The 27888-nt window shown below is 35.9% G+C and overlaps 1 protein-coding gene across 13 annotated transcripts in view; it reads right to left on the reverse strand.

The window, feature by feature from the left end:
- FER (FER tyrosine kinase) overlaps positions 1-27888 on the reverse strand; it is a 530899-nt gene that overhangs the window by 313829 nt on the left and 189182 nt on the right. The window contains exon 1 of one of the 13 annotated variants that reach the window (XM_078365068.1): positions 10671-10844. The exons of the other annotated variants lie outside the window; for them this stretch is intronic. Coding sequence (XP_078221194.1) covers positions 10671-10715 — 45 coding nt within the window. The 5' untranslated portion in view covers positions 10716-10844. Of the gene's footprint in view, positions 1-10670; positions 10845-27888 lie in introns of those variants that run through there. 13 annotated transcript variants of the gene reach the window in all.

The raw sequence follows: 27888 nt of genomic DNA on the forward strand, positions 1-27888 counted from the left end.
ATGAATTGCTACTTGCATCTTTTGGGAGAGAAAATATTCTGCAAAATACACCTCCAAAGATGCTGTCACAAAGCTTTCGATCTGTAGGGGTGGGGGAGGAAACACGTTTGTCCACTCTGTATCAGTCATGGCCTTTTCTTAGACACTATCATCACATGGAATAGCTCTAAATTAAAGCTCCCCTCTTTTTGGCCATATCTCCTATCCCATCAGTTTGCTTTCAACCAGTTCTGCTGTAACCATTTTTCAATCTCACTGGAACTCTTAAGTCTTGGAGTCTCCTCCTTTCTCCCAATCAATCATCATCTCTTTTCTTCTCTCTTTATCTAACTTAGATACCATGCTATATCATTTTCAGTGATACTCTTGCCAATACTCTAAATTCCCTTGCTATCCTGTCTCTTAGGTGCACCCATGTGGCAAAATCCAACCCTGGATGGATCCAACTGTTTGCTCTCTTTGAGCTTGTACTCAAGCAATTAAACACTGTTATGGAGTATCACATGATCAGTAACTTCAAATGGGCCCTAAATATCTGGCCAACTCATTTCTTATTCTCCACTGTCATTGTCAACCATTTCAAACTTTTCTTACTTTTCTTATGTCTAAAACAACCTTTTTCCATACCTTCTAGCTTCTTTAGAAAGAATCTACAAAGTTAGGAACCTCTTTATCTTGCCTTTTCAAAGCTACAAACCCACTACTTATCTATCTATTATTTTCTCCTTCCCTTTTTTGAAACATGGAGCAGATATCTCCTATCTAAGGATTACCACTCCAGTTACCTTTGGATCTCATTGCTTCCTCACCTCCCAAGAACCTTACACCTTACAAGAACCTAACAGATCTCTGAGGTATTTTCAACCATCCCTTCTCAAATGGTTCTTTCCCATCAGCCCCATTGGTTTTGAGAGCGAGAGCAAGAGTGTGAGAGAGAGAGAGAGAGAGAGAGAGAGGGAGAGAGAGAGAGAGAGAGCCCCACCAGCTTTTAGAGAGAGAGAGAGAGAGCTCTTAGGGAAAAAAAAGGAGAGAAGTGAGTAGGAGATAAAGAAGGAAAGAGCAGAAGAAAGGGAAGGATGAACCTCTCCCTTCACCACATAGTCTGTTCAAGCTACTGCTTATTCTTTATAAACAAAATTCCTTAAAGAGTTATATCTGCTCGCTGTCTCCATTTTCTCTACTCCCACTCATTCCTCACCCTGCTCTTATTTGGCTATCTCCCCATAACTACACCAAAGCAGATGTTGTTATAAAACCAACAGACTCCATTTCATCAATCCAACAGACATTATTTCTCACTTCTCTGACTTGACCTCTCAACAGAATTCCACTCTTGATCATTTATGCCTACGTGAAACATTTATTCCCCTAGCACACTCTCCTCCAACCTCTCAGACTATACATTCTCAGTTTCCTCAGCTGGCTCACCCTCCTCTATCAGGTCATTAAATGGTAATGTGATTCTAGGCTCTACTGGTTCCAGATTTCTTTTCTCACTCTCTACTTCCTCACTAAGTAATCTCTTACGTGTCCCAAATTCAATTAACACCTGAACCAAGTCTACTCACAAATTTAAATCTGCAACTTAAACTTTTTCCATTGAGCTCCAAACTTGTATGTTGAAACATCCATGTGACTTCTAGTTAGATATCACAAAAGACAGATAAAAGTCAATATAATGCTGAATTCATAATTCCCAAACTTGGCCTTTTATCAGTTTCCCATTTCAATGAATGGTACTAATACCTCTGTTATACAAGCCAAATATCTGGAGGCCAAAGCATGCACTCACACTATAATCTAAGCTACAAGAGGGCAGGGAGATTTATTGGTTTTTTAACTCAAATTATTAAACTATTAAAATAAATGCTATATATTAATGATGAAGTAAAGCAAGAAAGGAGCTATTAGACCTCATTTAAATAGTAAATAAAAGGGAATATATTTACTTGAACTATTGCTTTGTGCTAAGAAACCTCAAATGACACATAAGAAAAAAATGAAATTAATGTACTTAAATTTAACCCAAGTCATTCCAATTACACATAATATTTTAAACTCAGACTGATTTTAAGAATCCGTAGTTATCCTTATTTAAATACCAGGAAATTCTCAAAAACAACAGAAGAATACTATCTTGGGAGTTAAAAGATATTTTCCTTTGTGTTTTTCAAAAAGATCAATTTTTCCAATTATTTTATTTTGAAAACTAGTTTGTTGTAGTTATCAATAGCTCAGAGTGTTAATACAGAGAATATTTAACTTCTTAATAAAAACAACATCAAGAAAGCCCTAGTATGTACCTAGAAATAAAAATGTTTTATTTAATCTAGACATTACCAATTACCAAATCTTATATACCACCTCCAGGGCTTAATTTTTATCAATATGAATGTAAGTTAGAAATTTTAGGACCAGGTCTTTATTTCTTTGTAATAGGCTCTAGTCTGCTTGAGTTAATAAAGCACCCATGAGAACTGTTGTACACTGGGAATTTTCAGAAATTCACTAACTATTACATAAACAGATAATAAGCATAGAAGAATCAATAAGAAATAAACAACATATTAAACCATTTTTAATGGTTTAATGGCCATTGCAGCCATTGTGTAACTCCAAATATCAGACTTATAACCATGAAGACCTCTAATTAAGAGGCATCATCCAAACTACAATTATTCATCTAAAAATTAAGAATGGGTATTCACCAAAAAACTATATCAAAGGTTTAGCAAAATTATTAAAAGTAGAATAATAGCCATTGTTATTTGAAATTGTACTTTTTAGATTAAGCAGAATCATTTTCCTTCAACAAAAAGTTTAAAGATTGAGAATTTGAAAATCCCTTTAATCCCTTTGCTCCCAATGAATCCCCAGGGATTTTCAAAATAGCATGAGCCAGGATTGTCAGCCCCAGAAATACTAAGCGATTTGCTGAAGGTCAAGTGGTCAAACAGTCGAAATTTAAGTTAAGCTTTAATACAAAATTATGGCTATTAATCATTACGTTATTTTGCCTACCTTGAATATTTCTTGCCAGACCCAGACCTCATATTTCCCAAGGACTCTTTCCCAAACCACTCAAAAAGTGATGCTGTTTAAAGCCTGCTCAATAAATATATATTTAGTTGCTCCATTAATGTAATAAACAGAGGACTTTCTGGTTTCATAATACAGATGCAATCACTTGATTCAGAATGTATGTTCTAGGCCTGGCTTTGACTATAACTCAGAGTTGAACCATAAACAACCTATCTGTGCTCCTGGCAAAATGATTTTTTTTTCTTTTAATTCTTTTTTTTAAAGTTGGGGTTTCACCTTATTGGTCAGGCTGGTCTTAAACTCCTGACCTCAGGTGATCTACCCACCTCAGCCTCCCAAAGTGCGGGGATTACAGGCATAAGCCACTGCGCCCGGCGAAAATTTTTTTTTTTTTTTTTTTGAGACAGAGTCTTGTTTTGTCGCCAGGTGCCAGGCTGGAGGGCAGTGGCATGACCTCAGCTCACTGCAACCTCTGCCTCCCAGGTTCAAGCAATTCTCCTGCCTCAGCTTCCCAAGTAGCTGGGACTACAGGCTGCGTGCCACCACGCCCAGCTAATTTTTGTATTTTTTAGTAGAGATGGGGTTTCACCATGCTGGCCAGGATGGTCTTGATCTCTTGACCTTGTGATCTGCCCGCCTCGGCCTCCCAAAGAGCTGGGATTACAGGCATGAGCCACTGTGCCCGGCCAAAATGAAAATATTTTATAGTATCTTCCAGTCCCAAAATATTATGACTCGCAGAGTAGTACTCAAAAACTTACTTGAATAAAAAAGGAGAAAGAATCAGCTTCTCTCAAAGGTAAGGCTCTCACCCACAACCAAAGTTTTACTTTCTGAGAATTTTCTTGATAATTAAACAGAAGACAGGTAGGAACTCTAGGTGGGTTGGATGGTGACCCCCATCCTGTTCATAAGATATTTTCACTAAGAACCTATGAATGTAACCTTAATTGGAGAAAGGAGTTTTGCAGATTTAATTAAGTCAAGGGTCTCAACATGAGATCATCCAGGATTATTCAGTGGGCCCGAAATCAAATGACCAGTTTCCTCATAAGAAGACACAGAAGAGGAAGAAATACAGAAGAGAAGGTGATGTGAAGATAGAGAGAGAGTGATGGAAGGTGACATGAAGGAGACAGATTAGAGTGATGGGTTTACAAATCAAGGAAAGACAAGGATCTTCAGCAGCCACCAGAAGCTAGGATAGAGGCATCGAACAATCCTCATTCAAAGCCTCCTGAAAAACTCAACTGTGGCAAAACCTTTATTTTGGACTTGTGGCCTCCAGAAAGGTGAAAGAAGAAATTTCTGTTGTTTTCAGCCACCAAATTGGTGGTGATTTTTTATGGAGGTCCTAGGCAACTAATACATAGCTGGCAAAGAATCACTGCATATTTACCTTATAAATGTCCAAGAAAAGAAAAATCACCCTTACATGCAATATATTAATCAGAAAATTGATTAAGAATTGCATGATTTGTGTAAATTCCATACAATAAAAATGTGCATATATGCTTTTTTCCAATTGTTTCTTCTATAGATACATGCATTTTTCAATCTTTCATTTCTCGTCCAGTTTTTAGAACATTATCTCTAACTAAAGCAACACCTTGCCCCAAAATCCACTGTCAGAAATATAGCTGTAGTCCCAAAGATATTTTTTCTCAGCAGGAGCCCTGATAATTCCAGGAAACTGTACAGCAACATTTACAGCTCAGCAGTAGCAAGGTCACTGGATGATCTCCCTCTGGCTATTCACCCACCTACAGTGCAGTAGCTGGAAAACTAGCTAACTTTCAATTTGCTTTCCTACCATTTATTTTCACAGTAATTAGCACATGTGGTTTGAAGTTTCTTCTCATATTTTGGAGTCCAATATAGTTTCTGATAATAAGATATAAGCAAAGAAAGGACTTTAAAAAGCAACCATTTCCCAAGACAAAAACAAGTTGTTGGTCAATATACGTTTATGTAAACTGGGCATTACTAAAATGAACAACATTAAAAATAAGTGTGAAAATTACTGGGCCATGATTTTTATTCTATCACATTTTTAACAAAGCTATCACATAATAAAATGGCCTTAAATAGAGTCATGGGTAGAAGGACCCTTCTGTGTTAAAGATGTTCTACTGCAGCTTTTTCACTTCATAATAAATGAGAAAATGAAGGTCAGAGGAGGTGAAATGACTTACCCCAATATATACAGAAGATGACAAAGTAACTCTTTGCTTACTGTCTTTGTACTATACTAGGTTGCCTAGATTATATGCTGAAAGGCAATCAAATGCTGGGTATCAGTCATTCATTCAAAACCAACACAAGGATGCCCTCTCTCACCACTCCAATTCAACATAGTATTGAAAATTCTGGCCAGGGCAATCAACCAAGAGAAAGAAATACAGGGTATTCAAATAGGAAAAGAAGCAGTCAATTCTCTCTGTTTGCAGATAACATGATTGCATTTTGAGAAAACCCCATCATATAAGCCCAAAATCTCCTTGCTGATACACAACTTCAGCAAAGTCTCAGGATACAAAATCAATAAGCAAAAATCACAAGCATTCTTATACACCAGTAACAGACAAACAGAGAGTCAAATCATGAGTGAACTCCCATTCACAATTACTACAAAGAGAATGGAATACAACTTACAAGGGATGTGAAGGACCTCTTCAGGAAGATATACAAACCACTGCTCAAGGAAATAAGAGAGGACAGAAACAAATGGAAAAACAATCCATGTTCATGGATAGGAAGAATCAATATCATAAAAATGGCCATACTACACAAAGTAATTTAAAGATTCAATGCTATTCCCAGCAAGCTACCATTGACCTTCTTCACAGGATTAGAAAAAACTACTTTAAATTTCATATGAAACCAAAAATGAGCCCATAGAGCCAAGACAATCCTGATCAAAAGGAACAAATATGGAAGTATCATGCTATCTGACTCCAAACTATACCAAAAGGCTACAGTAACCAAAACAACATGGTACTGGTACCAAAACAGAGATATAGACGAATGGAACAGAACAGAGGCCTCAGAAATAATGCTACATATCAACAACCACCTGATCTTTGACAAACCTGACAAAAACAAGCAATGGGGAAATGATTCCCTATTTAATAAATGGTGCTGGGAAAACTGGCTAGCCCTATGCAGAAAAAGCTAAGACAGGAGAATCACTTGAACTCAGGACCTAGAAATAGAAATACCTTTTGACCCAGCAATCCCATTACTGGGTATATACCCAAAGAATTATAAATTGTTCTGTTATAAAGACACATGCACACGTATGTTCACTGCGGCACTGTTTACAATAGCAAAAACTTGGAACCAACCCTAATGTCCATCAAAGACAGACGGCATCACACACTCCTGTCAGCTGGAAGGGGTGGGGTTAAGGGTGGGACAGCAGGGAGTGGGGGGAAAATACCAGATATAGGTGATGGGGGATGAGGGTGGTAACCCACCTTGCCATGTATGTACCTACACAACAATCCTGCATGATCTGCACATGTACCCCAGAATCTAAAGTACAATTAAAAAAAAGATCAAAAACTGTTTATATGTATATAAGATTTAGATATATATGTATATGTACACATATTAAACAGTTTATATACATATATATGCATGTATATGCTTTCAAGGGAGATGCTATATAAAAATTATACCATTCATAGCTAGAATAAATCTTTTGCTAGAAGTTAATTAGAAAATGAGCATCCAAAGCAATACCTAAAATTAAACAATCAGAAAGGGCAATGTGAAATACAATTACCTTATTTTCTCTGCATATATTTAACAGCCATTAAAATCAATTCCTTACAATATTTGTTTTATTCCTATAAAAAGCTGAGTCCTATAATATATTTCAAGAACTCAAGAATTTATTTGCATATATACTGTTATCACATCACTAAACACTGAAATATATACATAACCTTAAAATATTTTGTGACATGATTGCCAATCAGCAGCAGTAAAAACTTCCTAGGAATTCAATCAGAAAGTAGGGAGCTGGCAGACCTTCAAAATACAGATATTTATAAAAGTATGGTGTGATAGCCAGATTTTAAAATCCACCACAACATCTAATTGATAAACTAGAATTTTTCTACCTTCATAAACTTACTGCCACAAGAAGCCCCTGTGTTTGGGAGCAAGCAACTTCTAAAGCAGGAACAAACAAACTACAATGATGAAACTAGCAGTGCTATGCTAAGTCACATTATCTATTTTCACCAAAATTTTACTTAGTCTTTCAGTTAGCGTTGCTTTCAGCTACTGTGGCAGAAATATGTCTAAAATTAACCTACATAAATAAGATTTTATGTCTTTCATGAAATGAAATTTGTAAAGGAAGCAGAGTTGGTACCAGTTACTCAACAGAAACAAGAACACAAGAGCCTTCTTCTGTCTGTCTTAGAAAAAATATCTTGACCTAAATTTTCTTATCAACAACCATCCCTCGATCAACACTATTTTAGATCAATAAATGTAGAAACTAAAGTTTTGGATGGGTCTTCCACATGACTGCTAAAGTCATCCCAAATTGCCCAAAGGTAGAAAAGGACTAAATCAGAGAGCACATGCATTTGATGAATAAAGAGGAATGAACAGAAGTTCCAAAGATTTTGACAATGAGAAGGGATAGAATGTAGTACAACCAAGCTCCACAGCCTTAAAAACACAAAGACTTTCACATGAGGGTAAAGGAATAATAAAACCCACATTAAGAGCCACTTTTCAATGTTGAATTGCATGATATATGGGAGAATGAGCAATCTTCTGTTGAAAAGAAGTTTGCTTACCAGAATGAGCTTTCAAAGGCCAAATTTTAAAATTCTTAGAAGATGGAAAATTGCATTATAAAAGGTGAGGGAAGTGAAAGCCCAAGAAAGAATGGATCTACCATTTATAATGCAGTATCGATATGACACACTACTTGGAAGGAACAGATGGTCCAGAAAGGCAACATGAGGGGTGATGGCTTACCAGAAAACTAGGTCTAGACTAGTCCCATCTCCAGAGGAATGTCAGTTTCTGTCAAAAGGACAACTTCTGCCTAAAATACACTCTTGTGAGTCAGTATGTACCTTATGGTGGTAAGAATTCACTGAAAAAATGATAAAAGAATACCAGAAAATAAAAACAAAAGATGTCAGAACATCTCTATAAAACACAGAGGCTAAATAGTAACTCCATGAGAATACAAATGGTTTCTATGATCAATTCAGGTGTGGAATCACCACATAAGCTAGTATGTGTGACTGAATATGTATGTCTCCAAATGAGTGTAGTAACATCTGGCTAAGTAGACTGACAATGAGAAGGATTTAAAAGCCTATTTTTTGGTTTATCAGGAAGTTTCATTATACTTAGGTCAGCATTAGCTAATAACCAAAGATAAAGCATCAAGGCTATGGGTAGAAGCTCATAATTATGAGAGTTCAATTAAGTATATACTTGTTAATTTAAAAAAATTTCAAGAGTCAGTGTGCAGTATATACTTGAATTGTTTTAAAATTTCAAGAGACAATATGCATCCCTGTATGTAATGCATGGTGGCTGATAGCCATCAAACAAAAACTCTTATTCCATTTACTGTAAATAAAATTTACATAAATAATAAAAGTAATAAAATTGTAACCTTTTCTACTTTGAACATATGTCATAGAACTAATATAAAAGAAAAAGTTAATAAAATTTAAGAGGATTAAGAACAATTTCAAAAATAAATAAAAAGTACTCAATTGATTTGAAAAGACAATGATGGTATATATAAAAGAATAAAAATATACACAGAAAAATATTAAAGGATCATAAATAAATATATATATGTGTATATATATATGTGTGTGTGTGTGTGTGTGTGTGTGTATATATATATATATATATATATATATATATATATATATATATATATATATCAGAGATTGAAGAGCAAAAAGAAAGTAAGATTGGAACCAACCCAAATGCCCATCAATGATAGACTGGATAAAGAAAATGTGCCACATATACACCATGGAATACTATGCAACCATTAAAAAGGATGAGTTCGTGTCCTTTGCAGGGACATGGATGAAACTGGAAACCATCATTCTCAGCAAACTGACACAAGAACAGAAAACCAAACATCACATGTTCTCACTCATAAGTGGGTGTTGAACATTGAGAACCCCCAGACACAGGGAGGAAAACATCACACACTGGGCCTGGGGGTTGGGGGTCTAGGGGAGGAATAGCAGGGGTTGGGGAAATTGGGGGGGGGATAGCATTAGCAGAAATACCTAATGTCAATGACAGGGTGATGGATGCAGCAAACCAGCACCATGACCTATGCATACCTATGTAACAAACCTGCACAATCTGCATACGTACCCTAGAACTTAAAGTATAACAAATAAATTTTTTTTAAGTGAGACTTCTTTTAAAGTTAAAAAAAATTAAGTTGTACAAGTCACTAGCTAGCTCTGTGAGTCATTAATTATCTCAGGCTTCAGAGACATTATTATGTATAAAATCATAAATTAGACAAGATGATCCCAGTGGATTCAATATCTTCTAATATTTTTATAAATCTATAAGCCAGATAACACAAAACTTATGCACACAAGTAATGGTCCTTATACTTACAAACAGTATTTATCCAATAATATAGGATGCATATTTAGAATACCATAACCCAAATACTGAATGTGGTAACATTAAACCAAGAATTGTTTATGTATTTCAACTCTCTTCAAAATAAAGAAAATATATAATGGCATTTACAATTCTTATTTGAAGGCCAGAATTAGCTTTTCCTAATATAGTGAATCTGGAAAAAGAAAGCCTAAAAAAGAGAGGCATTAAATAAAGGACTCAGAGAATGCAGGCAATTAAGTTTCAATTGCAAAATGACATGTAAATATAACTCTTTACCAACATAACACATTTAAAATAAAGCTATATTCCTATTAGAAAGAGAAATTATATATTATACATTAAAAGATTAAGGAATTAGTGTATTCCAGGTTACTAAATTAAACCACAAACACTGATTATAAAATTAGCATTGAACATATCATAATGAAAATCTTTACCATTGTCACCAACTATTAAATACATATGTTCAAGAAAAATATTATTTTCCTTTTCTGACAGATATTGAAAATAAGAAGCCTAAATGGAGCTCACAAGCCAGAACAGAAACTGAAATTTGAAAAATAGAAATCTTAATACCATTTTTGTTGAATATTTCAGGAGAAACATGGCTCAGATTTTAAACTGAGCCATGTTTCTCCTCAAATACTCAATAAAACTACACTCTCTTTTACCTTCCATGTACTGAAATACTAGAAAAGGCATATATTTCTCAAATCTGAGAGGTGAATAAAGGAAACAAATGAAATAAAATACAAATGGAAAAGAAGTCACTTTCATTTTTTAAATGACTTTGACTCAGCGTCTGAATGATATAGCATTGTTCAAAAGAATTTTGTTTACCACCAGATTCAGAAGTCAAGAGAAATTATCCTTCCCATTGACGCAACCACAGAAAATAAAACCTACTGACCTCTTAGATAATGTCTAGGCCCTGGCTAAAGTAGGCCTGAGACAGAACTTGCCCTTACCTGATCTCTGTGGACTTCTGATGTGGAAGGCTCAGAGCTGAACATTAAAGAACATGTTTCACAGTACTGGGAACCGAAATCAGGCTCCAGCTGACCCTTACAATGAGAACATCTCAGCTAAGAGATTGTGAGGTGGGCCCAATAAAGTCAATTTGCCAACAAACCTTCCTGTCTGAGGCAAAAGCAAGATAGAAGACAGGTGCAAATCTAGATCTCCTATTTCATACTATCTCCCCCTGCTGGCACGGAGGTATACTAGTCAGCTCTGGCTTAAAGGAACAGACATGCCCAACAAATGTTGGGTTTTTAACCAACAAAGAGAAAATCCTTGTACTTTAATTGAAGAGACACTAACTAAGAAATAAATCTCTGTTCTACTTTTTTTTTTTTGAGACAGAGTTTCATTCTTGTTATCCAGGCTGGAGTGCAATGGCACAATGTCGTCTCACTGCAACCTTCACCTCCTGGGTTCAAGTGATTCTCCTGCCTCAACGTCCTGAGTAGCTGGGATTTCAGGCACCTACTACCACAACCGGCTAATTCTTTTTTGTATTTTTAGTAGAGACGGGGTTTCATTACGTTGGCCAGGCTAGTCTCAAACTCCTGATCTCAGGTGATCTGCCCACCTTGGCTTTCCAAAGTGCTGGGATTACAGGCATGAGCCACCGCATGTGGCCTTTTTAATTAGATAAATAAAACACCTGATTTTATTCCTAAGCAACATATAGAAGTCTTCTTATTTTAGGTTTTGGATTTCGAGGTCTCTGAGAATAAACCAAACTTTCAAGCACATCCTGAAGCAAAACCTTAGCTGTACTTCAAAGCTTTTCTTAATCCAATGTGTTTTAATTTTTTTAATTTTGTATTTAGGTGTAATTCTCCAATACTTTATAATTCTTCTGTTCAAAGGTAAATAATATAAATTACGTGCAAATGATCTCTAAGGTTTCAACAGAAATAACAATTTTAAATTTTCTTGCCACAAGAATGTAGTGCGCTTAACACACAATGAAGTGGCAGGGCTAGAGAGGAAGTAGAGTGGGATACTCAAAACCATAAATGTTTAATTGGAAAGTAAGACTCCACTTTTGATAACCTGTTCTATAATAAGTTTTAATTACTTTATAAATCCCTGCCTTATTCATTCATTTTTTTTAAACGAAGGTACTATGCAACTACTAGATGGCAGGCATCATATTCAGGTATTTTATAGAACATTCTTTTTAATGGACCAAAGTTCAAGAAACTTCACGAAAGCAAATAAGAAAAACAGAAAAGGCCAACAGAGTCAAAAGTATTACTCAGTAAAACTTTCCTGGGTCACAATTCTGACATACACATCTCCTTCTTTAAACCTTTGGCTCCCTTTATAATTAGATGCACTCAAAAAATTTTTTTAATTTTCTTGCCTTTTTGCATAACTTCCTCTGGTTTCCTTGTGTATTCACTTTTTCAATTTTGTTGGCCACAACAACCATTCTTTATATTACATCTATCAAAATAAATCATTTTATACACTGACAATAATTTTATAAAATTTTACATTTAATAAACAATGACAGACAACATAGGGTAAAGAATTTCTTATGAGCAGGTATTGTTCTCTGGATTATCTAATTCCCCACATTAACCCTATAAGGTAGTTTCTTTTTTTTTTTAATTTTAATTTTTTTTTATTGCATTTTAGGTTTTGGGGTACATTTGAAGAACATGCAAGATAGTTGCACAGGTACACACGTGGCAGTGTGATTTGTTGCCTTCCTCCCCTTCACCTATATCTGGCATTTCTCCCATGCTCTCTCTCCCCAACTCCCCACCCCCAACTGTCCCTCCCCTATTCCCCCCAACAAACTCCAGTGTGTAGTGCTCCCCTCCCTGTGTCCATGTGTTCTCATTGTTCAACACCTACCTATGAGTGAGAACATGCGGTATTTCATTCTCTGTTCTTGTGTCAGTTTGCTGAGAATGATGGTCTACAGTTTCTACTACAAGCCCCGGTTTATAGATAAAAAAAATTGAGGTACAGAAATGTTAATAACTTGCCCAAGGTTACACAGCCGAAAAATGGCTGATGCCACATATTCAAATCCAAGCAACTTTGCTCCAGAATCTATGCAATTAACTATTATACTATATTTCTTAGGTTAGGTCCCTATTCCATTTCACCAAAGGCATTATTTGGCCAAAAAAGAGTCTCAAAAGATACATTAACAATTTATTAATTTTGTTTTTCTACTTAAGTGTTGATATATTTAGTAATCAATGCTTATTGTTTCTCAATATTTTTTCCCTGCACTTATTTTTCCCTAGCTAACTGTAAACATAATTTGAATTTTATGCTAGAATAGCTTTATATTTACATTAAAATAAAATTATATTTTCCTATATTTTATTCCCTGATTGGTTTCACTTATTTATTTTTTAAATATTCATTGATGATTCAGGCTCATAAAATCATAAAACATTAAATCTGGAAGAAATTTTCTACATTAAATGAGACAAAATCAAATCTTACAAGAATATAAAATCTTAAGATGCTGGATTTGTTCTTTGGTTTAGCCCAGAGAGAAGCTAATTTTGGTGTTTCTCTGTTCATCATCTATACTCACTGGTTTTGCTCTTCACAACTAGAAAAATTTAATGTCATCCAGATACCTCACTAGGAAGATCCTTCTCTTTCAGATCATTTACAAAGACAATAATCACAACAGATATTGTATTAATTCCCTATGGCTGCTGTAACATAGTACCAGAAATCGGTGACTTAAAACAACAGAAACTTATTCTCCTACAGTTCTGGAGGCCAGAAGTCTGATAATCAAGGTGTTAGTAAAGCCAAGCTCCCTCCAAAACTTCTAGGGTATAACCCTTCCTTACCTCCTATAGCTTCTGGTAGCCCCAGGCATTCCTTTGCTTGTGATAGCATAATTCCAATATCTGCCTCTGTCTTCACAGAGCTGTCTTCCCCTGTGTATCAGTCTCTCTTCTCTTATAATGGCACCAGTCACACTGGATGAGAGCCCACTCTAACAACTTTATATTAACTAGTTTACAACTATACACCCTATTTCCAAATTAGGTCATATTCACAGGTATTAAGTATTACAACTTAAAGATATCTTTTGGGGGCACATAATTCAAACCACAAAAGATGTGATAATCAATTGCTGGGGCATCTTGATCTTTATACTTTTCTAGTCAAATAAACATCTATTCCTACCTTTTGATTTCTAATTTTAAACCTGTTCTTGGGCCATGATAAAAGCATATTTCCCATTCCAGCAGTGATTTAACATTTAGTAACCTTTGGTTAAAAAAAAAAATTGTCAATGTCTTTTCTAAAACCTAAGTATCTTATTTTATATACTCCAATATCTTCATATAAAAAAGACTCTAAGAACGATCGGTCAGATATGACTGCTTTCATTGAAATGTTCCCTATACCCTAGAAGATTATTTTACATAAATATTTGATAACTCTATTTGTTGTTATGAGTTCTAAGAGCTTGTCCAATAGTCAGAAAATATTTATTTAGCCTCCTTTACATAGCAAGCACTATACCAGGCAGAGGAAATAGCAGTAAACATAATGAAAGTGCCTACCTTCTTAGAGCAACAGTTTGAGGAGCAGGCAGGGATTACAGTAGAAGATAGATAATAAAAACATACATACATACACAGCATAATCTAATGAGTTCATATATATCAAAGTACATATATTAATATTCAATGCATGGAAATATTTAGAACTAACTTACCACAGAGTAAATTCTAACCAACAAAATAGTAATTGTAGTAATAGTAGAAATGGTAAAGCTACTGAAGTAAGTGCTTTGCAAGAAAAGGGAAAAGGGAGTAAGATATATAACGATGGCAAGGGGTGAGGGGTCAGATAGGGCCTATTACAGCTGAAGTAGTCAGAGATCTCTCAAGGAAGTGTAATTTGACCTGAAATTATCAAAAGAAAGCAGTTGGTCATATGAAGATCTAGGGAATAAATATTAAAAAGAGATAAAACAGAAAGTCCCAGAGATAAAAAGAAACTTGGTGTACTCAAAGGACAGTAAGACCACAATGGCTGGAGTGTGATGGATAAGGAGTGGTAGGAAGTAACGAGGGGAAGCAGGCAGAAATGAGATCATGTAATTTAGTCCATGGTGAGGATTAGAATTTTATTCTAGTTAGATAGGAATACCAACAGAGGGTCATAAGCAGGAGAAATGTAAAATCACATTTACACATTAAGATAACTCTAATTATTATACAGAAAATAAAACGTACAAAGGGCAAGAGAACGAACAGGTAAACTGGCTGAAGTAGTTCAGACCTTAATTTATGGAGTATTAACTAGGATGATCACAATGGGTATGTTATCAAGAGGTCAGATTTGGGATGTATTTTGGAAATAATACCAAGACAACTTGCTAATAGGATGTAGAAAAAAGTGAAAAAAAGGGCGATACCCAAGATTCCGACTTAAGCAATTGACTGAAGACACCCTTTACTAAGAAGTAGAAGATTGTGTGAATGGCAGATTTGAGGATTTTGACATGTTAAATTTAAGTTTATCAGTCTAATTATTTCATTGTATAAAGTGATCAAATTGGAAGACAATCTTTATAAATTAAGTTCACATTAAAAATGTCTTATTCATGCAAATGAACCATCACAACTTATGTATGGCACCAGATACAGAAAATAATGTAAAATAATTATAACAAAAGCATTTTTTCTACATATTCAAAAACTATGTTGCAAGGTGATAAGTATTAGTAGGTAGGATTTAAAAAGAAGGGCTTCAAATAAAAATTTTAAAACTATATGCATTTACTTAATTTTATTTTTAAAACTAAGATGATAAAATACCTCAATTTCAGAATTTGTTTTTTCTGACACTGAGCTCCACCTGCTGGTAATTTCTTACCTTTAGGTATTACATAACTTAAAATAATTATAATACTTAAGGGGAATGCAGTCTCCAAAATAAAAATACTGAAAAACTATCTTTAGGAGACATGAAGAAAACATTTTCTTTCTTTACAGCTACCATTTATTGAACTTAGCTATATACCAGGCACTGTATTAAAATAAATATTTTTCCAAATATCACTTCATTTAACTTTCAAGACAATTTTATGAGGTTTCTATGATTTGCCACTTCTAACAACTAAGAGAGGTTATGTGATTTTTGCCTATGGTCATACATTAATAGCACAAGGGATCTGAACTAAAGTCCCTTCGACTACACATCTGTTGCCTTAGTAACCATGCAACACTCATTGTATAAAATAGAAACTTCATTGTCAGGAAGGTTTTTTTGTGTTTGAATCTGCCACACTGATTCTGATAAAGTTCCTTAATCTCTTCAGGCTTCACTGTTCCTGTCTGAAAGGTTGGAATAACTCCTTTGCAGGACTGTTTGCCAGTAGTAAACGAAGTATGTTATATATCTAGCATACTGTTTACCACAAAGTAAACAGTAATTAAGGATTAGTTCTTTTCTTTTCGTAATTTTTGTTAAATGACATAATTTTAACTTAAGATGTGAGGCTTTATTGACAAATGTCAATGAATCAAATTAACTATTTCTCAAAGGATCTTTTGGAAATTTAAAAATTTTCCATTTTAATACTAAATAAGTTTATTTAGAAAAACTCTCCCTCCAAAGCAGAACATGTTTCATACAATAGCTAAATTTTCCACACTCTTTACTCAGCTCTAAAAGCTATAGAAGTGTTGATCATCGATAAAGCCATCAAAAAAAAATCTACAAAGTGAAATCAAGAATAACCAAGTAGAATTATTAGATCCAATTCTGATTTAAAAAAAAAAAAAAAACAGGAGTAGACATAGAAAGTTATCAATGAGTAAAATGTAACATGAAAATTACAAGCAAAAGTTGAAGTTTAACAATGAAAATTGCCCTTCAATCATCAGTAATATTTTTAAATCCTAACAAGGGAAACAATTTGAATAATTTGTGGGAGTTATAATTTCATAAATATAAACATTTTTAACATAGAAATTATCTAATAATTGTTTAAAAATACAGCTTCAAAAATTTTTAAACTGAGCTAATGAATTAACTAATTAATCCTACTAATTTTACAGATCCATCCTCAAACAAGTATAGAATACAGGCAGTAGAGAACTAACTCCCCTCAGAATACAACTGAGGACTCCCCATAGAATACATTATCCATTGCATATATAAAATTTAGCTAAGAAAAGTGACACTATGAAAGAATTGTTAAAAACACACCCAATCTACCCCCATTATTCTAAATCTACATTATATTCTTGGATAAAATCAATTTAGAGACACCTGCATTCTTAGGCCCACATAGAACTGATTTTGATGTCATGGCCTCCACGTTCACTGATGGATTCTAGATTCTGCAAGAGATGTCCTTATGAATCTCCTTGCATTAGCTTTAGTGATCCTGTCAAGGGCACTGCCACTACAAAAGTCATAGTCAAAACCTCCAATAAGAAATTCTATTAGGGCTAAATACAATGAAAAGCTTTGCTTCCCCTGCAATGTGACATGTTTTCTTTTATTTAAGAGTGTTATATGACTTCATCTCCCTTTTCATTTTGGCCTTTGGAAAGCTTAGAGACAAAAATAATAGCTCTAGGTTAGTAACTCTACATACATCCTATGAACTATAGTCTTGATATCCTGTTACAACTTATATTATTCCTGGTTCTCATTTTATTTTATATTTATATATTCCTGAATGTTGCTGCCATTAGCTGCCTCAAATACTCTGGGGAACACGACAGGAAATGAATAAAAGAATAAATGAACACAAGCATGTAAATATTTTACAAAAAGCCCTGCAATGTGAGGTTTACTTATTCCAGGAGCTTTAACAGTCTTACTGCTGAACAATTTAAAACAAAACCCTGATTACCAAGAGATGGTGATATCACACTCTTTGGCATCATCGGACCCCTAGACATGGTCATTCTACTGAGCTGCCTCTTTTAGAAGTAATAAAGCTGAAGCTTAAAGCATCAGATTTTTCATACTTTTCTGTTAATCATTTGTTTGACTCAAAGAAAAATTAGAAGGACACAGAAGTTTCCTTTGTGCTCTTTAGTTTTTAGTATCCTAATCCCAAATCACATCATACACCTACTCAGCAAGAAGTCAAAGCTGTCTCTGACTTGGGAAATGAGAAAGAGGCAACATCCCCAAATATCACACAGGAACACAATAAGAAATAGCAGACAAAAATTAAATTAGGTCTACTTAAAATGACTTATCTGAAAAAAAATTGAATTAGGCTTTCATATTCCTATGGAGAACAAAGTACCAGCATTTCATTGGTCTACTGTGACTAGTTGATGCTTATTTTACTCCCCATATACCAAATTATTTTGAGTATTTGCACTAATTACTCCATTATCTTAAAAGCATGACTTATCTTTAAAAATAGAAACAATTATGATTCAATTCCTCAGCACAAGTTACAAATTATAATGAGCAACCACTAAGTTAAAATGAGGCCTCTAAATTGTATGCTATTATTAAATGTTATAAAACACATAAGTATTAATTTCTGTTGGTTAAATAGCCAGCAAAAAGTCAAAATCAACATGTCTACAAATCATCTTTGTATCATATTTCTTTGGAATAAAAGGAAGCCTCATGGATTTTCATTGTTATTTTATAAAGACTGGCAACAAAACTTTGTGACTAAATACATGTTTAATACACAAAGACAATTATACAAATGGAATATGATACAGAATGCCATATCATACTAGAAAATGCTAACAGATCTAAATACAGAATCCTATGTTCAACTAATTTGTATTTGATTTAATATAGGAATTAAATCCTTGAAAACATGATCAAATATAATATGAAATTGATGGCAGTTACCCAAAAAGTCTATATAATTCTATTATACACAAAGGGAGGACAAAAATGAATCTCAGTAAGTGTTTTCATGATTTGAATTTCATCTTCTGCCATCCAATCATGAGTGAATATGATAGAGTTATCTGGCCATGTTCTTTTCTAATAACACACCTACACTGGGGTGTAATAAACAGCAAAAACTATGAATATTTTATAAGTAATAAAATTGGAAAAGGTTCACTATATCAAAAAGTACAGCTATCTGTAATAATTATATAATACTGCTAATATAAGCGATATCTAAATACCCACAACATAATTAAAAGCAAATTGAAGTAACTGTATATGTAATGCAAGTCTATACTCATCCAGGCCCCAACCCATCCAATGCTACACTTAACTACATTTCAGATTTCCATTTGGCGGGGGTTGGAGGGTGCCTAAATCTTTAAGGTAAACATCTAAATTTCCCATTTCATTTTATCTTACTAAACACCTCCCAATAAAAGCTTTTGGGAATCAACAATTTGGAACGAATCAAAGAAGTACATATAAACCAATTTTCTTAAAATTTTGTACTAGGTTCTTGACTTAAAACTTGAATCAGGGCAAGGCAAGGTGGCCATGCCTGTAATCCAAGCACTTGGGGAGGCCAAGGCGGGCAGATCACAAGGTCAGACATTCAAGACCAGCCTGGCCAACATGGTGAAACCCTATCTCTACTAAAAATACAAAAATTAGCCAGGCGTGGTGGCGTGCAGCTGTAATCCTAGCTACTCAGGAGGCTGAGACAGGAAAATCGCTTGAACCGAGGAGGTGGAGGTTGCAGTGAGCCAAGATCACACCACTACACTCCAGCCTGGGTGACAGAGCAAGACTCCATCTCAAAAAAAAAAAAAAAACTTGAAACAAGTATGATAATGAATTTTCCTAAGTATCTGAACCACAAATTGTATCCACATATTAGAGTTTATTAAACTATAAAGGAAGAGTTTTTGATACCTTTAAGTAAGATTAGTTAAACAAATATTTTTATTTTAAATTCCAAATACCTTTGAGAATGCAAATATAATCAAAGCCTTTTGTCTATAAATTCTTACCTTGTACACTTCCAGTTTAAAAAAGAAACAGAGAAAAAGTTCTCAAGTCAGTAGTCAATAAAAATGGAAACCTAGAGAGTAAAGCAGGAGAGAAGAGGGAAGTTGGTCATATCATAGTACCCTGAGTCAAGCAGGGGAGTGGAGGAAAAGTGAGAGAACAGGGAATGAAAAGCTTTTCTTTTCTCAGACCCTCTTCTCCATCTCCTTTTTCCTACTCCCTTTTTGTTGGTCCTTTTACCTGCCTCTCATTTCTGTATTCTCTTTCTTTCTTGTTCTTTACCTTTCATCTTCCTCACCTTTCTTTAGTGATCTTCTTCCTTCCCTCACCTGGTGCTCTTGCTACCTTTCTTCTGACATATATCTCCTTTTCCCTCTTTCTACATTGTTCCTTAATGGCCTTAGCAACAAAAAACAGGGGGAAAGAAAAGAGTTCCTACCAAAATTAAATTTTCATTAAGACTGACTAATTTATTCCCAAGCCAAAAAAACCAAAAGTCTTTTGTAAAATAAGAACAATGTTCAGGCTCCATAAAAACTGTGCCTTATTATAAACAAACAGAAAAATAAGAGCCATTTAACTACCAGAGTTTCAAAAAGTAGCTATTTTGTTGTCATTGTTTTTGTTTTGAGATGGAGTATCACTCTTGTCACCCAGGCTGCATAGTACAATGGGGAGATCTTGGCTCACTGCAACCTCTGCCTCCCAGGTTCAAGCAATTCACCTGCCTCAGCCTCCTGAGTACCTGGGATTATAGGTGCTCACCACCATACTAATTTTTATACTGTTAGTGGAAATGGGGTTTCGCCATGTTGGCCAGGCTGGTCTCAAACTCCTTACCCTCAGGTGATCCAACCATCTTGGCCTGCCAAAGTGCTGGGATTACAGGCATGAGCCACCATGCCTGGCCAAAAGTAGCCATTTCTAATGATTGTGTAATGATTCTGTAAAGATTAGGGAAACTCTTTGGTTAACTAAATCTCTCAAAAGACAACTAAAGCTTTTTCTTACCAACTGGATTCCATCTCTACCTGACCTTCTTAGTCCTTTGTTCACTGACTTCTGAAACCAGGAGTCTTTCATAATCCATATCTTACTTCAACTCCTTCCAAGTTACATGCCTAACCCATATCCTCCTTTTCCTTGCTAACCCCTCTACTTCTACCTACAGCCACACCATTCGTGGCTATACTACAGAAAAGAAATGAGTTCTTCTTTCCAAAATTTCAAGACCTTTTCCTTAGCCTTCTCCTGTATTCTAAATTTCAAGACCTTTTCCTTAGCCTTCTCCTGTATTCTAAATTACTTTTTGCTATATATCTATCTTAACCTAAATTACTTTTGAAAAGGAAAGAGCTAGGCTTACACAAATTTATGAAATGGGCTAAATCCATCTTCAGCAACTTTTCACCTTCCCTTCCAACACTATGCCCCTCACTAGCCTGCCTATCAGAATCAAGACTATTATTCAAAGTATAATTTCACATGCTTGTGCAATCTAGTTCCAGGCTGCTTCCACCTCTTCTGAAATCCCCAAGCCCCTGATTTGAGTTACATTATTAATGTCTGATGACGCTTAACATGCTATTTCTCCAAGAGGCATTCAGAATTTAATAAGGATCTTTAAGACAAAAATCCTTTGCCCAATAGTCCTCATTTTTCAACCACAAGAGATCTGAAAAATACAACACTTGGTAATAAAAAATAATAGCGAACTATAGTTTCTCAGTAAAACAGAAAGAAGAGGAGGTACATGGTCCATAGAAAAAATATAATAATAATGGTTAGTGAGAAATATAATAATGGTAACAGAAAAAAGTTAAGTATGGCATAATACTTAAATACAGTTTAAAAAGCTCCTTCCCTCTCCCAGGTAATTCTGAAAAGATAGCAACAGAAAGCTCAACACACGTATACAAACTAACACACATACACAAATACACGCACATACACAAACACACACACACACACACACACACAGAGAGAGAGAGACAGAGAGAGAAGTTAAGCAACCTTTCATTTTGGTCCTATGCTAAGTTAGAACAATTTTTTTCTAAAATTTTTCATTGAAATGCAAGATGAATATAGCGAAGTTTACAAATCAAAAGTGAGCGGTTATAAATTTCTGTAGATTGAAGAAGTCCCTGTAACCAGAACACAGATCAAGAAACAAGTCACTATTTACAACGTTCCTGTGTGTACTCTTTCAGTCACTATACCCACCCCACCAAGAAGAACCACTATTCTAACTTTAAATGTCATTGATTGCTTTTACCTCTTCTGAATTCCATATAAATGAAATCACAGAATATGTAGTCTGGTGTCTTCTTACTTAACATTACTTGTGTAGGATTCAGCCATACTGCTGTATATAGCTATAATCTGTTCATTTTCATTACTGCAAAGTATTTCACTGTGTAAGGATCCCAGAATTTATGTATTCTACTGTTGGTTGACATTTGGAGTTTCTAGTTGAGGTCATTATAAACGGTGCTCCTGTGAATATTCTTATACATGTCTTTTTGAGAATATATGTATGTATTTCTGTTGGGTATACACCCAGAAGTGGCTATAGTGAATCACAGGGTGTGCACATGTCCTTCTTTAGTAGATATCACCCAATGGGCTTTCTTTTTTTTTTTAATTGCATTTTAGGTTTTGGGGTACATGTGCAGAACATGCAAGATAGTTGCATAGGTACACACATGGCAGTGTGTTTTGCTGCCTTCCTCCCCTTCACCCACAGTTGGCATTTCTCCCCCGGCTACCCTCCCAAGCTCCCCCACCACTGTCCTTCCCCTATTCTCCCAATAGACCCCAGTGTGCAGTACCCCCTTCCCTGTGTTCATGTGTTCTCATTTTTCATCACCCGAGTATGAGTGAGAATACGCAATGTTTCATTTTCTATTCTTGTGTCAGTTTGCTGAGAATGATGTTCTCCAGATTCATCCATGTCCCTACAAAGAACATGAACTCATCAATTTTGATTGCTGCATAATATTCCATGGTGTATATGTGCCACATTTTCCCAGTCCAGTCTATCATCGATGGGCATTTGGGTTGGTTCCAGGTCTTGGCTATTGCAAACAGTGCTGCGATGAACATTCGTGTGCATGTGTCCTTATAGTAGAACGATTTATAGTCCTTTGGATATATACCCAGTAATAGGATTGCTGGGTCAAATGAAATTTCTATTTCTAGGTCCTTGACGACTCACCACACTGTCTTCCACAATGGTTGAACTAATTTACACTCCCACCAACAGTGTAAAAGTATTCCTATTTCTCCACATCCTCTCCAGCATCTATTCTCTCCAGATTTTTTAATGATCGCCATTCTAACTGGCGTGAGATGGTATCTCAATGTGGTTTTGATTTGCATCTCTCTAATGACCAGTGATGATGAGCATTTTTTCATACGTTTGTTGGCCTCATGTATGTCTTCTTTTGTAAAGCGTCTGTTCATATCCTTTGCCCATTTTTGCATGCGTTTGTTTGTTTTTTTCTTGTAAATCTGTTTGAGTTCTTTGTAAATTCTGGATATCAGCCCTTTGTCAGATGGGTAAACTGCAAAAATTTTTTCCCATTCTGTTGGTTGCCGATTCACTCTAGTGACTGTTTCTTTTGCTGTGTAGAAGCTGTGGAGTTTGATTAGGTCCCATTTGTCTATTTTGGCTTTTGTTGCCAATGCTTTTGGTGTTTTGGTCATGAAGTCCTTGCCTACTCCTATGTCCTGGATGGTTTTGCCTAGATTTTCTTCTAGGGTTTTTATGGTGCCAGGTCTTATGTTTAAGTCTTTAATCCATCTGGAGTTAATTTTAGTACAAGGTGTCAGGAGGGGGTCCAGTTTCTGCTTTCTGCACATGGCTAGCCAGTTTTCCCAACACCATTTATTAAAAAGGGAATCCTTTCCCCATTGCTTGTTTTTGTCAGGTTTATAAAAGATTGTATGGTTGTAGATATGTTGTGTTGTCTCCGATGCCTCTGTTTTGTTCCATTGGTCTATATCTCTGTTTTGGTACCAGTACCATGCTGTTTTGATTACTGTAGCCTTGCAGTATAGTTTGAAGTCCGATAGTGTGATACCTTCTGCTGTGTTCTTTTTGCTTAGAATTGACCTGGCTATGCGGGCTCTCTTTTGGTTCCATATGAAGTTCATGGTGCTTTTTTCCAGTTCTGTGAAGAAAGTCAATGGCAGCTTGATGGGGATAGGGTTGATTCTATAAATTACTTTGGGCAGTATAGCCATTTTCATGATATTGATTCTTCCTAACCATGAACATGGAATGTTTCTCCATCTGTTTGTGTCCTCTCTTATTTTGTTGAGCATTGGTTTGTAGTTTTCCTTGAAGAGGTCCCTTACGTTCCATGTGAGTTGTATTCCTAGGTATTTTATTGTTTTTGTAGCAGTTGTGAATGGCAGTTCGTTCTTGATTTGGCTGTCTTTAAGTCTATTATTGGTGTATAGGAATGCTTGTGATTTTTGCATATTGCTTTTATATCCTGAGACTTTGCTGAAGTTGCTTATCAGTTTCAGGAGTTTTTGGGCTGAGGCGATGGGGTCTTCTAGGTATACTATCATGTCATCTGCAAATAGAGACAATTTGGCTTCCACCTTTCCTGTTTGAATACCCTTTATTTCTTTTTCTTGCCTGATTTCTCTGGCTAGAACTTCCAGTACTATATTGAATAAAAGTGGTGAAAGAGGGCATCCTTGTCTAGTGCCGGATTTCAAAGGGAATGCTTCCAGTTTTTGCCCATTCAGTATGATATTGGCTGTTTGTTTGTCGTAAAAACCTTTTATTACTTTGAGACACGTTCCATCGATACCGAGTTTATTGAGGGTTTTTAGCATAAAGGGCTGTTGAATTTTGTCGAATGCCTTCTCTGCGTCAATTGAGATATCATGTGGTTTTTGTTTTTGGTTCTGTTTATGTGGTGAATTACGTTGATAGACTTGTGCATGTTGAACCAGCCTGCATCCCTGGGATGAATCCTACTTGATCATGATGAAAAAGCTTTTTGATGTGCTGTTACAACAGGCTTGCCAGTACTTTATTGAAAATTTTTGGATCTATGTTCATCATGGATATTGGCCTGAAGTTTTCTTTTCTTGTTGAGTCTCTGCCGGGTTTTGGTATCAGGATGATGTTGGTCTCATAAAATGCTTTGGAAAGGATTCCCTCTTTCTGGATTATTTGCAATAGTTTCAGAAGGAACGGTACCAGCTCCTCTTTGTGTGTCTGGTAGAATTCGCTGTGAACCCAACTGGACCTGGGTTTTTTGTGTGTGGTAGGCTCTTAATTGCTGCCTCGATTTCAGACCTTGTTATTGGTCTATTCATCCTTTCGGCTTCCCCCTCGTTTAGGCTTGGGAGGACACAGATATCCAGGAATTTATCCATTTCTTCCAGGTTTACTAGTTTATGTGCATAGAGTTGTTTGTAATATTCTCTGATGATGGTTTGAATTTCTGTGGAATCTGTGGTGATTTCCCCTTTAGCGTTTTTTATTGCATCTATTTGGTTGTTCTCTCTTTTCTTTTTTATCAGTCTGGCTAGTGGTCTGTCTATTTTGTTGATCTTTTCAAAAAAACAGCTCTTGGATTTATTGATCTTTTTGAAGGTTTTTTTCGTGTCTCTATCTCCTTCAGTTCTCTGATCTTAGTTATTTCTTTTCTTCTGCTATGTTTTGAGATTTTTTGATCTTGCTTCTCTAGCTCTTTCAATTTTGATGATAGGGTGTCAATTTTGATGATAGGGTGTCAATTTTGGATCTCTCTAGTCTTCTCATATGGGCACTTATTGCTATATACTTTCCTCTAGAGACTGCTTTAAATGTGTCCCAGTGATTCTGGTATGTTGTATCTTCGTTCTCATTGGTTTCGAAGAACTTCTTTATTTCTGCCTTCATTTCATTGTTTACCCAGTCAACATTCAAGAGCCACTTGTTCAGTTTCCATGAAGCTGTGTGGGTCTGAGTTAGTTTCTGAATTCTGAGTTCTAACTTGATTGCACTGTGGTCTGAGAGACTGTTTGTTATGATTTCCATTCTTTTGCATTTGCTGAGGAGTGATTTACTTCCAATTATGTGGTCAATTTTAGAGTAGGTGTGATGTGGTGCTAAGAAGAATGTATATTCTATGGATTTGGGGTGGAGAGTTCTGTAAATGTCTATCAGGTTTGCTTGCTCCAGGTCTGAGTTCAAGCCCTGGATATCCTTGTTGATTTTCTGTCTGGTTGATCTGTCTAATATTGACAGTGGAGTGTTAAAGTCTCCCACTATTATTGTGTGGGTGTCTAAGTCTCTTTGTAAGTCGTTAAGAACTTGCCTTATATTTCTGGGTGATCCTGTTTTGGGTCCATATATATTTAGGATTGTTAGCTCTTCTTGTTGTATCGATCCTTTTACCATTATGTAATGACCTTCTTTGTCTCTTTTGATCTTTGTTTCTTTAAAGTCTATTTTATCAGAGATGAGAATTGCAACTCCTGCTTTTTTTTGCTCTCCATTTGCTTGGTAAATCTTTCTCCATCCCTTTATTTTGAGCCTTTGTGTGTCCTTGCATGTGAAATGCATTTTTTGGATACAGCACACCGATGGGTTTTGGTTTTTTATCCAATTTGCCAGTCTGTATCTTTTGATTGGTGCATTTAGCCCTTTTACGTTTAGGGTTAATATTGTTATGTGTGGATTTGCTACTGCCATTTTGATGCTAGCTGGCTGTTTTGCCTGTTAGTTGATGCAGAGTCTTCATTTTGTTGACGCTCTTTAGCATTTGGTATGTTTTTGGAATGGCTGGTACTGGTTGTTCCTTTCTATGTGTAGTGCCTCTTTCAGGAGCTCTTGTAAAGCAGGCCTGGTGGTGACAAAATCTCTGAGTCCTTGCTTGTTTGTCAAGGATTTTATTTTTTCTTCACTTATGAAGCTCAGTTTGGCCAGATATGAAATTCTGGGTTGAAAGTTCTTTTCTTTAAGTATGTTGAATATTGGCCCCCACTCTCTTCTGGCTTGTAGTTTCTGCCAAGAGATCTGCTGTGAGTCTGATGGGCTTCCGTTTGTGAGTAACCCGACCTTTCTCTCTGGCTGCCCTTAGTATTTTCTCCTTCATTTCAACCCTGGTGAATCTGATGATTATGTTCCTTGGGGTTGCTCTTCTTGCGGAATATCTTTGTGGTGTTCTCTGTATTTCCTGCATTTGAGTGTTGGCCTGCCTTGCTAGGTGGGAGAAATTTTCCTGGATAATATCCTCAAGAGTATTTTCCAGCTTGGATTCGTTCTCTTTGTCACATTCTGGTATACCTATCAAACGTAGGTTAGGTCTCTTCACATAGTCCCACATTTCTTGGAGACTTTGTTCATTCCTTTTTGCGTTTTTTTCTCTAATCTTGGTTTCTCATTTTATTTCACTGAGTTGATCTTTGACTTCTGCTATTCTTTCTTCTGCTTGGTCAATTTGGCTGTTGAAACTTGTGCATGCTTCGCGAAGTTCTCGTGTTGTGTTTTTCAGCTCCTTCAATTCATTCATATTCCTCTCTAAGTTGTCCATTCTTGTTATCATTTCCTCGAATCTTTTTCCAACGTTCTTATTTCTTTGCATTGATTTGGAACATGGTCTTTTAGCTCACAGAAGTTTCTCATTACCCACCTTCTGAAGCCTGATTCCGTCATTTTGTCACACTCATTTTCCCTCCAGCTTTGTTCCCGTGCTGCTGAGGAGTTTTGGTCCTTTGTAGGAGGCAAGGTGTTTTGGTTTCGGGTGTTTTCCTCCTTTTTGTGCTGGTTTCTTTCCATCTTTGTTGGTTTGTCCACCTGTCGTCTGAGTAGTTGCTGACTTTTTGATTGGGTCTCTGAGTGCATGCCCAGATTGTTGATGATGAAGTATTTCTGTTACTTAGTTTTCCTTCTAATAGTCTTGCCCCTCTGCTGTATGACTGCTGAGGTCCACTTCAGGCCCTGCTTCTCTGGGGTACACCTGTAGCAGCTGCGGAACAGTGAGGGATGCTACCAGTTTCTTCTTCTGCTATATTTGTCCCAGAATGATGCCTGCCAAATGTCAGTCTGATCCATCCTTTTTGAGGTGACTCTTTGGATATACAGGGGTCAGGGAGCTGTTTGAGGAGGCGGTCAGTACTTTATAGGAGCTCAAGTGCTGAGCTGTGAGCTCCATTGATCATTCAGGGCTGTTAGGCAGGTATGTTTAAGTCTGCTGCAGCAGAACTCATAAAACCCCTTTTTTTCCTCAGATG

Source organism: Callithrix jacchus, chromosome 2 (genome assembly GCF_049354715.1).
Source record: "Callithrix jacchus isolate 240 chromosome 2, calJac240_pri, whole genome shotgun sequence".
In the NCBI taxonomy this organism is placed as follows: Eukaryota; Metazoa; Chordata; class Mammalia; order Primates; family Cebidae; genus Callithrix; species Callithrix jacchus.